We start from the raw sequence: 15,236 nt of genomic DNA on the forward strand, positions 1-15,236 counted from the left end.
GATTTTTACTGTACGTATTGCTGTGTTTGTTAATTCTACATTAGCTAGAGGTATAGGGGGAGGACTAACATCTCAAACAACATGTTTGACCCTCCTGCCGCATGTTATAAACGTTACACCAGTATATAAACAAGAGGCTCCCAAGATCCTGAATCGCTCACCTGTTATTTTTTTGCTTAAATCTTTCATCAATGAATATTTTTGCTTTTCAATAGATAATAATTAGTGACTTAAAAATGCCATTTAAATGTTCATCGTATCTGTCATATTTTCTTCAAAAGCAAATAAATGCATTTTACCCATATGTTCCATTTTAGCTATAGTGTCTATGTTTCTTAACGTACAAGGAAATAAAATACAAAATTTATACTAGATTCAATTGAGAAGATTTTTAAAGTTAAAAAACATAAACAACTTGTGTAAAATTGTCCTTAAAGGGCAATAACTCCTAAGGGGGTCAATTGGCAATTTTGGTCATAAAACTTTTTTGTAGATCTTACTTTCTGAACATTTTTGCTGTTTACAGTTTATCTTTATCTTCAATAATATTCAAGATAATAACCAAAAACTGCGAAATTTCCTTAAAATAACCAATTTAGTGGCAGCAACTCAACAATGAGTTGTTCGGTTTGTCTGAAAATTTCAGGGCTGATAGATTTTGACCTTTTGAACATTTTATCCCGATGTCAAATTTGCTCTAAATGCATAAGTTTCTGAGATATAAGCCAAAAACTGCATTTGACCCCTATGTTCTATTTTTAGCCATGGCGGCAATGTTTGTTGATGGATAAAAAATTCGGATACAATTCATAAACTAGATTCCTAAAGAATCATTCATTGAAAGTTAAGAAGTATTAGACACAATAGTTTCAGATGAGAAGATTTTTAAATATTAGAAAACTTGATGAACAAATTGTGTAAAATTGTCTTTACAGGGCAATAACTCCTTAAGGGGTCAATTGACAATTTTGGTCACTTAACTTTTTTGTAGATCTTACTTTGCTGAACATTATTGCTCTTACAGTTTGTATCTATCTATAATAATATTCAAGATAATAACAAAAAACTGCAAATTTCCTTAAAACTACGAATTTAGTAGCAGCAACCAAACAATGGGTTGTTCGATTCGCCTGAAAATGTCAGGGCTGATAGATTTTGACCAATTGAACAATTTCACCCTTATCAGATTTGCTCTAAAAGCTTTAGTTTTTGAGATATAAGCCAAAAACTGCATTTGACCCCTATGTTCTATTTTTAGTTATGGCAGCCATGTTTGTCGATGGATCAAAACTTCGGATACAATTTATAAACTAGATACCCTATGAAACATTTAGTTAAAGTTTGAAGGTATTTGGCCTCGTAGTTTCAGAGGAGATTTTTGAAAGAGTTAACGACGACAGACGACGGACGACGACGGACGCCAAGTGATTGCATAAGCTCACATGGGGCCCTTCGGGCCCCGGTGAGCTAAAAAGGAGACAAACATCATCCTGGTAATTATAGACCAATTTCACTTACCTGTATCTCATGTAAATTACTTGAACATATACTAGCTAGCAACATGATGAAACACCTCGAATCAAATAAAATACTATATGAACTACAACACGGATTTAGAGCAAAAAGATCATGCGAATCTCAAGTAATATCTCTTATACAGCAACTAGCTCAAAACAATGATACAAATATACAAACAGACTTAGTAATGATGGATTTTGGCAAAGCATTCGACAAAGTGCCACACAAACGATTACTTTACAAATTAAAACACTACGGCATCTCAGATCAGGCAACACATTGGATTCAATCATTTTTATCTAACAGAACTCAAACAGTCCTTTTCGAAAACCCATCTGAAAAAATTCCAGTAACATCAGGCGTTCCTCAGGGCACTGTACTAGGACCAATACTCTTTCTTATTTACATTAATGACTAACCTGACCACCTTAAACACAGCCAAATAAGACACTTTGCAGACGACAGCATTATCTACCGGCCTATTACCTGCCAAAACGATTGTCTTAAGCTTCAAGAAGACATAGAAGCAGCTATAAAATGGAAGCAAGACTGGCTCATGTCATTCCACCCTGACAAATGTAACATCTTAAGAGTCTCAACAAACAAAAAACAAATACATTTTTATTATAACATGCATGGCCATATCCTAGAACAAGTACAATCAGCTAAATATCTAGGCATTACAATCTCTTCAGATCTCAAATGGAACAAACATATACAACAATCAGCAGCAAAAGCAAATCAATCTTTATCATTCGTCAGACGTAATCTAAAAATTAATTCAAAATTAGTAAAGGAAAGAGCATATCAAAAAAATAGTAAGACCAAAACTAGATTATTGCTGCACAGTTTGGGATCCAAACACTTCAGAAAATATATACATGTACAGACTGGAACAAGTGCAAAGAAGAGCTACTCGATATACTTGCAACAGATTTCATTACACCAGCAGTGTATCTGAAATGCTTCAAAACCTAACCTGGCAAACCCTACAAGAACGAAGGCTAAAAACCAGACATTAAATGTTCCACAAAGTAATAAATAATGAAATTGCAATACCATCTCAGGATATTCTCATAAAAAGCCAGTCCAAAACAAAATCCACCCATCAACAAACATTCAGACAACTCCAAAGCAACAAAGACAGTTTTAAAATTCATTCTTCAGCCAAACAATCAAAGATTGGAATAAATTACCACCTGAAATTTCAAACAAAATTTCTACAGACAACTTTAAGGATGCACTTACTCATGAAGTACTCCTTAAAACATTTTCTCACTTAAACTAAATGTGCCTATTGTTTTTATCTTAATTAAATATATATATATATATGACTTACCTGACTACCTTAAACTTCAAGAGTCTATCCTAAATTGAGGTAAATTGTATGGCTTTCCAAATACCGTTTCGATTCTTAACATCACTGAAGAGACATTAATTGTCGAAATCCGGATATGGTGTACAAAAACCTTTGCACCTTTTGTTTGTGGTATATCATCTTTTCCGAAAGTTTATTGTTTTCTGTTTAGTATTAAATTGATAATTAAGATCCATTTATTACATCGGTGATCCGTTTATTTGGCAATCGCCAATGGCAGTCGGCAGGGTTTAAGAACATTTGTTGTTCGACCTGTTAGTCAAATGCGTTTTGTTAAAATATACTTTTTCACTTTTTTGGTCTTTTGGAAAATGTTGTTAGTACTGTATTTAGACACCTCTAACAACAAATTTGTTTTGCATGCACACGTATAAAAATTGCGATTTTTATCCAACGCAATCATAGGTTTGAACGTTGTTTTCAATTTAGACTTGTTTATATTTTTTCGTTTGGGCTTGTATTATATTTGCCTGCGAGTTTATATGATCCGTTCATCCTATTTTGACTCCTCAAAATTCAAGAGTCTATCCTAAATTGAGGTAAATTGTATGGCTTTCCAAATACCGTTTCGATTCTTAACATCACTGAAGAGACATTAATTGTCGAAATCCGGATATGGTGTACAAAAATCTTTGCACCTTTTGTTTGTGGTATATCATCTTTTCCGCAAGTTTATTGTTTTCTGTTTAGTATTAAATTGATAATTAAGATCCATTTATTACATCGGTGATCCGTTTATTTGGCAATCGCCAATGGCAGTCGGCAGGGTTTAAGAACATTTGTTGTTCGACCTGTTAGTCAAATGCGTTTTGTTAAAATATACTTTTTCACTTTTTTGGTCTTTTGGAAAATGTTGTTAGTGCTGTATTTAGACACCTCTAACAACAAATTTGTTTTGCATGCACACGTATAAAAATTGCGATTTTTATCCAACGCAATCATAGGTTTGAACGTTGTTTTCAATTTAGACTTGTTTATATTTTTTCGTTTGGGCTTGTATTATATTTGCCTGCGGGTTTATATGATCCGTTCATCCTATTTTGACTCCTCAAAATTCAAGAGTCTATCCTAAATTGAGGTAAATTGTATGGCTTTCCAAATACCGTTTCGATTCTTAACATCACTGAAGAGACATTAATTGTCGAAATCCGGATATGGTGTACAAAAACCTTTGCACCTTTTGTTTGTGGTATATCATCTTTTCCGCAAGTTTATTGTTTTCTGTTTAGTATTAAATTGATAATTAAGATCCATTTATTACATCGGTGATCCGTTTATTTGGCAATCGCCAATGGCAGTCGGCAGGGTTTAAGAACATTTGTTGTTCGACCTGTTAGTCAAATGCGTTTTGTTAAAATATACTTTTTCACTTTTTTGGTCTTTTGGAAAATGTTTTTAGTGCTGTATTTAGACACCTCTAACAAGAAATTTGTTTTGCATGCACACGTATAAAAATTGCGATTTTTATCCAACGCAATCATAGGTTTGAACTTTGTTTTCAATTTAGACTTGTTTATATATATATATATATATATATATATAAAATGTAAAAATTAAAAGTTCAATAAAAATTGTAAAGTTATAAATAAAAGAAAAAATGAAATTAACTTTAAAAGCAACCTCACTCAGGCATGCGCCGGAAAGTAATCTTCAAAATGTTGATGGTTTTCTGTACCTAAAGAAGAGAAGAAGATGTTTGCGCCTGTGACGTTCCAAGTCAGGATCCTCTTCCTTATTTTTATAATTATATTTTAACATTTGTTTCCGTTCTCGTGTTCTTGTAATACTTATTATGTTGTCAATCTCATTTTCGTAATGTCCTCTTTTGAGAAGTTTAGACATAAAAAGTTGAACTTCTTTATTGAAGTCTTTTAGGTTATTGCAAGATAAAGCGAATAATTTCTGCATTAAAATCAATCGGTTACAGGACCAATCCAGTATATTTTATTATAATCCTTCGTAATACGTCCATTTAGGTTGCAATTCTGTAAATATAGACAATGAAATTTCCCATAGGAACTCCTTTTGCGGCTAAATCAATGCCACTTTAACTATGAAGTTTCGTGAAAAATATTATCCCAGAACAGAAAGTTGATATGCACTACTATTTTATTCAAAGGTCAAAATATAGGGCTGTGCGGCATATTTTCAACAATTATATGCCCTGACATTCTAAGAGTTTAAACTTATACTAAAATACCAAACTACCCCTACCTCCACTACTGGACTTCCTAAGAATTAAATTTTAGGCGCTACCCTGTTTTTCTATACTGGTAACATTCCCAAGTTAAGTCTCTATGAGATGAAATACAGAGATCATACCTGGGAACCAGTACGTTAACAAATTAGCATATCTATAAATATTATATATCTCCCCAAAAGAGGCGTGGCTTGTGAAACAGCTGTACTTACAAAGTACAACCTATACAAACATTTATTCAAATAGAAAACTCTTGAAAACACTTTTTCTCACAAGAATACTTATTTATCAGAATCATAGCCTTAAAGAAATCACTGCATATACTCTAATTTTCCTTTACAGTACATTTATACCCCCACCCCTGTTTAAATTTTTTAAAGAATTTGAAAAAAAGACTTTAATTATTGCCAGCTTACCCTATGTGAATGTTTTCTACAACGAAATGTCTAGAACCTGTTTGAAACTATTCTTATAACAAATTAAATGCATTTCAGAATACTATAAATGTTAAGTTTAGTAGTAAATCATTCCAACATTCAAGATTATATAAAGTATCCAATCCTGCCTTTGTCTCAATTTCACATCTTACTGTATGCCTATTTGTCAATCAAAGTTAACAATTTCTACCTCAAATGGTCAGTGTAGAAATGATGTCACAACAGTATCATTTTAAACCATATATCTAACATAATTTAGCCAATATATGAACTAGAAGTGATTAAACAAAGCCATATTTTCAAAAGTTGTATGTATGAAGTTACCAGTCTAATGTATGACTTCACTAAAAGTTTTATAGAACTGACTGGTAACATCTGTTTATTGCATAATTTCAAAGCACAGTTATTGTTTTCTATGAAAAAGAACTTTAAAATAATAAAATCATAGTATTTACAGGTTATATTATCTATTTTGTGACCCAGGGGTAGGTATTTTTCTGTTTTTTTGCCACTGGGGCCTCACATTTGCTAAATTATTCTGCTTTTTCTGTGAATATGGAATACTCAGTACATATTAAGGATAGAACACACTATTGTTTGTTTTATTGAGGTATTTTTGTATTTCTAGCTTGCATTTTTTTATGCCGCGGTCACAAAAAAGCACATTCAGGTGTTACGGCTTACTTTTGGGTTATCAACAGAACAAAAACACCCTAGAAACAGTATTCAGGAAGGATTTATGAGTTTCGATGACTGCGAAGAGTAAATATAAGCACTTCTAAACTATTCAAATTTATACAAATATGCATACATTAAGAATTTATATTTAATTTAGGCCTTTAAGTAAATTATGCATACTGTAAACTGTCAACTTATGCTGAGTCATCATAGTTAAGGGGCAGATTTTTCTCAATCTTCATGAAAAGTCATTAAACTTTGTATTTGAATTAATTTCATTTAAATCTCTGATATAAACCAGATTTGGTGAAATTCTATAGGTTCTCTTGTTTCGCCCTATATAGGTTGCAATTCTGTAAATATAGGCAATGCAATTTCCCATAGGAACTCCCTTTGTGGCTAAATCTGTCCCACTTTTAGTATGAAGTTTCGTTAAAAATTATATCTCAGAACAGAAAGTTGATATGCACCACTATTTTATTCAAAGGTCAAAATATAGGGCTGTGCGGCATATTTCCAACCTTTATATGCCCTGAACTTTTAAGAGTTTAAACTTATACTAAAATACCAAACTACCCCTACCTCCACTATTGGACTTCCTAAGAATTTAATTTTAGGCGCTACCCTGTTTGTCTTTACTGTAACATTCCCATGTTAAGTCTCTATGAGATGAAATACAGAGATCATACCTGGGAACCAGTACGTTAACAAATTAACATATCTATGAATATTATATATCTCCCTAAAGGAGGCGTGGCTTGTGAAACAGCTGTATTTACAAAGTACAACCTATACAAACATTTATTCAAATAGAAAACTCTTGAAAACACTTTTTCTCAGAACAATACTTATTTATCAGAATAATAGCCTTAAAGAAATCACTGTATACTAGTATACTATAATTTTTCCTTTACAGTACATTTTAAACCCCCACCCCTGTTTTAATTTTTTAAAGAATTTGAAAACAAGACTTTTATTATTGCCAGCTTACCCTATGTGCATGTTTTCTGACATGAAATGTCTAGAACCTGTTTGAAACTATTCTTATAACAAATTAAATGCATTTCAGAATACTATAAATGTTAAGTTTAGTAGTAAATCATTCCAAAATTCAAGATTATATAAAGTATCCAATCCTGCCTTTGTCTCCATTCCACATCTTACTGTATGCCTATTTGTCAATTAAAGTTAACAATTTCTACCTCAAATGGTCAGTGTAGAAATGATGTCACAACAGTATCATTTTAAACCATATATCTAACATAACTTAGCCAATATATGAACTAGAAGTGATTAAACAAAGCCATATTTTCAAAAGTTGTATGTATGAAGTTACCAGTCTAATGTATGACTTCACTAAAAGTTTTATAGAACTGACTGCTAACATCTGTTTATTGCATAATTCTAAAGCACAGTTATTGTTTTTCTATATAAAAGACATTTAAAATAATAAAATCATAACATTTACAGGTTAGATTATCTGTTTTGTGACCCAGGGGGTAGGTATTTTTCTGTTTTATTGCCACTGGGGCCTCACATTTGCTAAATTATTCTGCTTTTTCTGTAAATATGGAATATTCAGTACATATTAAGGATAGAACACATTAGTTTTATTGAGGTATTTTTGTATTTCTAGCTTGCATTTTTTTATGCCACGGTCATAAAAAAGCGCATTCAGGTGTTACGGCATACTTTTGTGTTATCAACAGAACAAAAACACCCCAGAAACAGTATTCATGAAGGATCTTTGAGTTTCAATGACTGTAAAGAGTAAATATAAGCACTTCTAAACAATTCAAATTACAAATATGCATACATTAAGAATTTATTTTTAATTCAGGCCTTTAAGTAAACTATGCATACTGTAAACTGTCAATTTATGCTGAGTCATCATAGTAAAGGGGCAGGATTTTCTCAATCTTCATGAAAAGTCATGAAACTTTGTATTTGAGTTAATTTTATTTAAATCTCTGATATAAACCAGATTTGGTGAAATTCTATAGGTTCTCTTGTTTCACCCTATATAAGTTGCAATTCTGTAAATATAGACAATGCAATTTTCCATAGGAACTCTCTTTGCGGCTAACTCTGTGCCACTTTAACTATGAAGTTTCGTGACTTTTATATGCCCAGAACTTCTAAGAATTTAAACTTATACACTACTGGAACAATGCCCCGTAGATTGGCCGTGAAAATGTCCGTAAAAATGCTGGTGATTTTTACAGTGTTTGTCACGGTTAATTTACGGTGGGCCGTGAAACTTATCCGTGACAATGCCGTGGAATGACTGTCGTGAAAAGTTTGTGAAAAGGCCGTGAAGAGGTGCCACCTGAAAACTTGGGTGAAAAGACCGTAGAAACCCTGTGAAAAAAAAATGTACACTGTGAAAAAGTCGTGATAATGCATTATGTGCCCATTGTGAAAAGACCGTGAAATGTAGATATAGTACAGTATATGCCTTTATTTGTCGTGAAAAGGCCGTGAAAAGGTGCCAACTGAAAACTTGGGTAAAGAGACCGTAGAAACCCTGTGAAAACAAAAATGTACACCGTGAAATAGTCGTGATAAATTATGTGCCCATTGTGAAAAGACCGTGAAATGTACATGTACTACTGTGATAATCAGCCATTCACTGATTGTGAAAACTCCTGTAAAATGTTAAATGTATTTTTCAGGCCATAATTTAACAAAAAATTTAAATGCTGTTTCAATCAAGTGAAGTGAAATGCCTGAAAACCTAGTGTAAACATCTACAGACAACTTATTTAAGTACAATGCAAGTGAAACTATGAAAAACCATTTAAAATGCTGTATTTTTTTTAAGTAATAATTGTGACAAAGAATAAAAATATTAATTTTAATAGAACTGTAGTAATTATGTAAAGAAAACATAAAAGCACACAAATGTCAATGTGATTAAGTAGCTAAAGTCAGCTGTAACATGTATTGTAGAAATTTTGTACATCTCTTTGGTCTGATTTTACCTCTTCAGCAATATTTGTCTAATGTTATCCTTCACTTCACTGCCCCTTTGAATAACTATTCCAGAAAAACATTTATAGAAGTTCCTGTTAATTCCCAAGAAATACTTTTAACTGAAAAGCTCTTCTTTCCAACTGGATTCCTGAACTATTTTATATAAAGACTGCTATATCCGTTTGCTCTTCATTCCTAGAATAAATAAAGAAACATTACATATATTATACATGTATATAAAAAAACTATTTATATATTCAAATTAATTTTTGGCATTTATGTACATACATGTACTTAAAACAGCTACAATATTATTCCATGCAATACAGGACTTCACGGTTAATGACCCCATATTGAATAGGGGGCAGATTTTCATACTGGAGGTGAAAATGGTATGAAAAATACAAAAAAAACATCATTGAAACAGAACAGCCACTTGGAAACCTGCATAGGTTTTCCCATATTTTCATACCATTTTCCAGAAAATCTGCCCCTATCCAATATATATGGCATCATTAGTTAACGAAGTTCTGTATTGTTAACTTATTGTTTTGTATTATTTATTTTTTTTAGATTTTTTTAAAGACTAAAGACACTTTTAAGACAGACTATTAAATTAAAATTTTTCTTTGAAGTAATAATATGTACAATGTATGGCTAAAGCCAAACTTGTCTAGACTAAGTGGCCGTAATGAGTCACAGCTATTTATTTTACAGGGGGCCAGGGGCGTAGCAACTTTTAATGCAGACACGTTCGCCATACCAATTATTTTTTAAACACCTCATTGCCATACCAATTATTCTTATGATATGGCACAAACCCTTCTAGAAAGGACATTTTGCCGTACAAATATTAAATACTTCCCTGCTACGCCTCTGATTAATCCCTTTTGAACTCTGTGTCCCGACGGCCAAGTCAGAAAATACTTAAACAGCTCCCGACAAATTCAAAGGGGGTTACGCCTCTGATTATCAGAGTGAACTCCATTTCAGAGATACTTATTGCTATTATAATCATTTCCAATTATATATGTCTATGTCTATGTCTACTTAGTGTACTGTACATAAATGTCATTTTTTTTATGTGGCCAGTGTGGGGAAAAAGGACCCCCCCCCTTTTTTTCCCCAAATACATAAACAAAACAAAACCGTAATCGTATTTAAAGGATCCGGTAAGTCTTAGAAAACATTAACCGAAATGATTAAAGGAATCAAGTGCAACAGACTCAAATATAAGTGAATATATATCACATGCATGTTTGCGCGGTTTCTGCAAATTCAGTCAAAATCAGTTCAATGGATTCCAGGAAATGCTCACAAACGTCATCAACATTTTGGTGATATGATGCATAAAAGAATAAAATATTAATAACTTAACTTACCTCAAACTTGCTGTCACTCGTCTTACATCTATAAAGTAAATATTAATCGACCTTCGGCGTCTTTCAAATTTCCAACCTAAGTGCGGGAATGTTACAATTACTCTAAAAGAAACACGAATCCGGATACGGTCTGATATTCCGGGAAGTTCTCGTTTTTACATGTTTCGGTTCCAATTCAAATTAATGTTTACATTGTTTATAATAATGTTCAGAGGAGAAGCAAAATACTTTTCTTTAAATACAAAATATTTATTGGCACAAAGTCATTAATTATAACAATGAATGGTTCCATCTAAAAGTCAGTCCTGTACAGTAGTATTGCATATAATAATATTTAAACAGACATATATTTGTAATGAAAAGTTTATAGGATATTTAGAAAAATGTGAGTGGAAATAATTAGACCATATTACAATAATCACATGGGATGTTTTAAATCTGAATTAGGATAAGAAAAAATTGACATGAAAAATATCACGGCCTTTTCACTGGTTTCAACAACCAGTGAAAAGGCCGTGATATTTTTTATTAAGCATGAAAGGACAAGTTATCACGGCCTTTTCACGGGATATTGAAATTTCATGGCCTTTTTCTAACATCAAATATTTTTCACGGCCTTTAGAAATATTTTTTTTACAAAAGTCACGGGGTATTTTCACGGGGTTTTCACGGCCCTGTGATATTTCACAGACATTTCACGGCCTTTTCATGGGCTGTTGTTACAGTAGTGATACTAAAATACCCAACTACCCCTACCTCCACTATTGGACTTCCTAAGAATTAAATTTAAGGCGCAACCCTGTTTTTCCATACTGGTAACATTCCCAAGTTAATATGTCTCTATGAGATGAAATACAGAGATCATACATGGGAACCAGTACGTAAACAAATTAACATATCTATGAATACTATATATCTCCCCATAAGAGGCATGGCTTGTGAAACAGCTGTATTTACAAAGTGCAACCTATAGGATGCATAGGGAGGTATAAAGTTTTGAACGGTTAACAAATTTATTTTAAAAAAAATACCTCTACTAATGAATTTTCCTTTTACCTTTTAAGATCATAATGCAAAGGAACAGTCTATGATGACAAACAAATGTAATGATACGTGTACACACATATTTGTTCACACTCGGTATAAATATCATTGATATTTTAGGTGAAGAGGTTTTTTGTAATTTTACCATTTCTTATCATCATTATATTTTATTATACCCCACGCAATTTATTGCGTCGGGTATAAAGTTTTTGACACGTCCGTCCGTTTGTCTGTCAGTCCGTCACTCCATCCGTCAGTCCTGTTCTTGCCATCGCAACTCCTCTGAAACTACACAACAGAATTTCATGAAACTTTGAAGATAATAAGGACATACTATGTAGATGTGCATATCTACAGGAAATTAGGATTCAAATTTTTTTCCAGGAGTTACGCCCCTTTGAACTTATTGGCCTCAATATACTACTGCAACAGTTTGTCATCGCAACTCCTTTGAAACCACACAAGAGAATTCCATGAAACTGTAGATGAAAAGGACATACTATGTAGATGTGCATATCGACAGGAAATTATAAATCAATTTTTTTCTAGGAGTTATGCCCTTTTGAACTTAAAATTTTGGCCGAAATATACTACTGAAAAAGTTTGTAATCGAAACTCCTATGAAACCACACAACATAATTTCATGAAACTGTGTAGTTAATGAAGACGTTAAATGTTTATGTGCATATCCACAAGAAAATTTAAATCAGTTGACTTTTGTAGAGTAATGAGTCTTTGAATCTGGTGAGATTGTGTTTGTCTAGTGACATTGTGGGGGCGAGGGTATGTGAGCGTGCTCACAAAGGTTCTTTAATTGCATACAAATAAAAATATGAAGTCAGCCGAAAGTCAAAGCTTAATACAGGAATCATAATTAAGGATACATTGGGTAGACAATAGCTAGTGCAGTCAAAGAATTCTAATGAAAACTGTAGGTAACTAGCCCGAGAACAGTTTTATTTTAGACAAAAAATTCAAATTAAAAAATCTGTCCTTCTCTATTTCAAAAAGATTTTCACAGTGTAGTGTAGATAGCCCTAACTCCAACTATGGATATTTCTATGTTAAGTGGTCTTCAGTATGACTTACTAAAGTCAACAGATAAATTAAAAAAAAAATATGCGTAAAAGACGTGTAAACAGATTGAGCAATTACATTTAAACACTAGCTTGCCGGGTCAAAATTCACTGGCAAGTTTAATGTTCTAATTTTTCATGATGTTTACTGGCCAGGTCAAGGGCTGTAGTTGCAAAGATACATTATCAGATTTGGACCCAGACTAAGACCCATTGCCTATTCGACATCCTTTTAGTAAACGTGGTTGTCCATGTGGTTGTCAAATCTCGTTAGTCAAATTCGGGAGAACGTGTGAGAGAAACCTTTCACATAGGGAACAACTCGTCCCTTATGGCATCCAGAAAAAGTGATCCCTTAAAAATCAGAGGAGTAGCTAAGGTAAAAATAAAGACAAGTGCATTACAAAGTTTGGGGGTTTCAGGGGCAGAACAGATTTTTGATCCAGATGTAGATTATTTTTTCTGTGAATCGATGATTTATGTCAATTTATTGACGATTTGCTTGTGATTGGCTTGAAGAAGGAACATGATTTACTTCTTTGTTGTTAAAGATTTGATAACAATGTGTTTATAATTTCTTCATTATTTGAAATAATTTGTTTACGATTTGCTTGAGGTAGGAATATGATTTCATTCTGATTTGCTAAAGATTTGATAACCATTTCTTGACAATTTGTTTATGATTTGCATATAAGTTAGAAGCAATTTGTTTGTGATTAGTTGTTGTGATTTGTTTGCTCATTTGCATGTGAAACTTTATCACTTTCACATCATAAAGAAGTCATACAATTTGGTTATCAATTGTTAACATGATTTGTTCCTCAATTTCTTTTTTGTTTGGGTTGTGGTTACGAAATCCCCGACTTAATAATTTACTTTTTTCATTGAATAGATTGTCTTATGCTGATATACTGTTGATGCTGAAAATAGTTGATATTAAGTTAATTTTACTTTAAAAAGGTAGATTGTAACACAATGATATATAAATACCTTTACAATAATAAAGAGTTACTTTTCCCTCAATTAAGCCAATACTGTACTTTTTCACATAATGATTAGTAATTATGACTCCTGGCTGCAAATATTTTGCTGTTAGACTAACTGAAACTTTTGTATATCCATCATAATTTGTCCATTTAGTTGGATGGCCAGGGGTGTTCCAGTTACCATTATTTTCTAATACATTATGTCCATCTTTATCATAAAATTTACAATAATTGTATAGTATCGTTGGTGTGTTGTCAACTACAAAAAAAAAAAGAAAAAATGTATGCATTAATGACTTTCTTTTAGTGGTAAGCTATATGAAAAATTCAGTTCTTATTTATTATTCAATATCAACAGTATGATGTTCAAATGTTCCTAGTTGAAAGTAATAAAGATTTAATCATTCGATAACAATAAAAGCATGAAAGTAATATTTTAAAGGAGTAAAAAGAGATGTAGGAAATGTTTTTGTGACCAATTCACATTATTGTCACTTCTTGTTGTCCTTAAATATAAACCCCTATGTAAGTCGAATATTTCTCTGTAAGAAATATTATAGATCTTTATAAATAAAATGCAGTCAAATATGTAAATTTAAAAGATAATAATTCATGAAACGAAAACATTGCCAGTGTTTGCACGGGAGGTATTTTTTGCCACTACATTCTCCACTGGATGCTACACTAACCACTTGACACAACATATTCACTTATCATTGTTATGTGTATGGCCGGGAAAATAGCATTATAGCAGAGGACAGGATTACCGGAAGAATAGACATTTTTTTCTAAATTTCCGACTAGTCTGAAGAATAGAGACTACAATACTATAAGCCCTTCCAACAGATGAACTGTTTTACTACAACTCAATTCAATGTAAAGTCTTTCTTTAATGTGTTGGTTCTGTTTAAAAGAAACATGCTTTAACTTGCTGTTTTCAAAAATAAATTCAACTGACTTATAATTAAGCAAAATTCTTATCTACAGCTTCAACCCTCTGCCGATTACTTTTTACAATAATCAAAATTGCATATCCTGAATTCATTAATAATTGATATTATATTGTTTTAAACTGACAATTGAACTGGTACTTATGAGTTAAAGTAGCCTGATTCCCTGTCTAATGCAAATCAGTTCTATACTCACTGTTTTCACAATGTCGTCCACTAAAGTAAGCATTGCATTTACATTTACTGGCAAGTTCATAAGTACACGTTCCAGGGAAACAGCGAGTACTATCTGTTCTCCAGGAACAAGCCTCTGTAAATTTAGAATAACATCATATTGTATTTATCCTTATGTAAGATCATCACATTTATTTTACATAAAAGCTGGTAACAGTGTATTAAATATGAAAGGTTTTATAAAGACATATCTCTTATTTGTCACCAAATATAAAATGTAGTTTTACTACAAAGGATGAACTCCTTATACGTAAGTTGGCAAATAAAGGCAACAGTAGTACACCGGTGTTCAAAAGCCATAAATCGATTGAGAGAAAACAAATCCTGGTTACAAACTAAAACCGAGGGAATCACATCAAGTATAACAGGAAAACAAA

At 32.3% G+C, this 15,236-nt stretch overlaps 1 protein-coding gene across 1 annotated transcript in view; it reads right to left on the bottom strand.

Annotated features, from left to right (window-relative positions):
- The window catches only part of LOC127719738 (uncharacterized), a 306,242-nt gene that overhangs the window by 225,272 nt on the left and 65,734 nt on the right, over window positions 1-15,236 (bottom strand). Inside the window, exons 6-7 of the mRNA XM_052225973.1 lie at window positions 14,822-14,935; window positions 13,680-13,934 (exon numbers count right to left, since the gene is read on the bottom strand). Of these exons, the coding sequence (XP_052081933.1) occupies window positions 13,680-13,934; window positions 14,822-14,935 (369 nt within the window). The remainder of the gene's footprint in view (window positions 1-13,679; window positions 13,935-14,821; window positions 14,936-15,236) is intronic.

Source organism: Mytilus californianus, unplaced genomic scaffold (assembly GCF_021869535.1).
Source record: "Mytilus californianus isolate M0D057914Y unplaced genomic scaffold, xbMytCali1.0.p SCAF_11, whole genome shotgun sequence".
In the NCBI taxonomy this organism is placed as follows: Eukaryota; Metazoa; Mollusca; class Bivalvia; order Mytilida; family Mytilidae; genus Mytilus; species Mytilus californianus.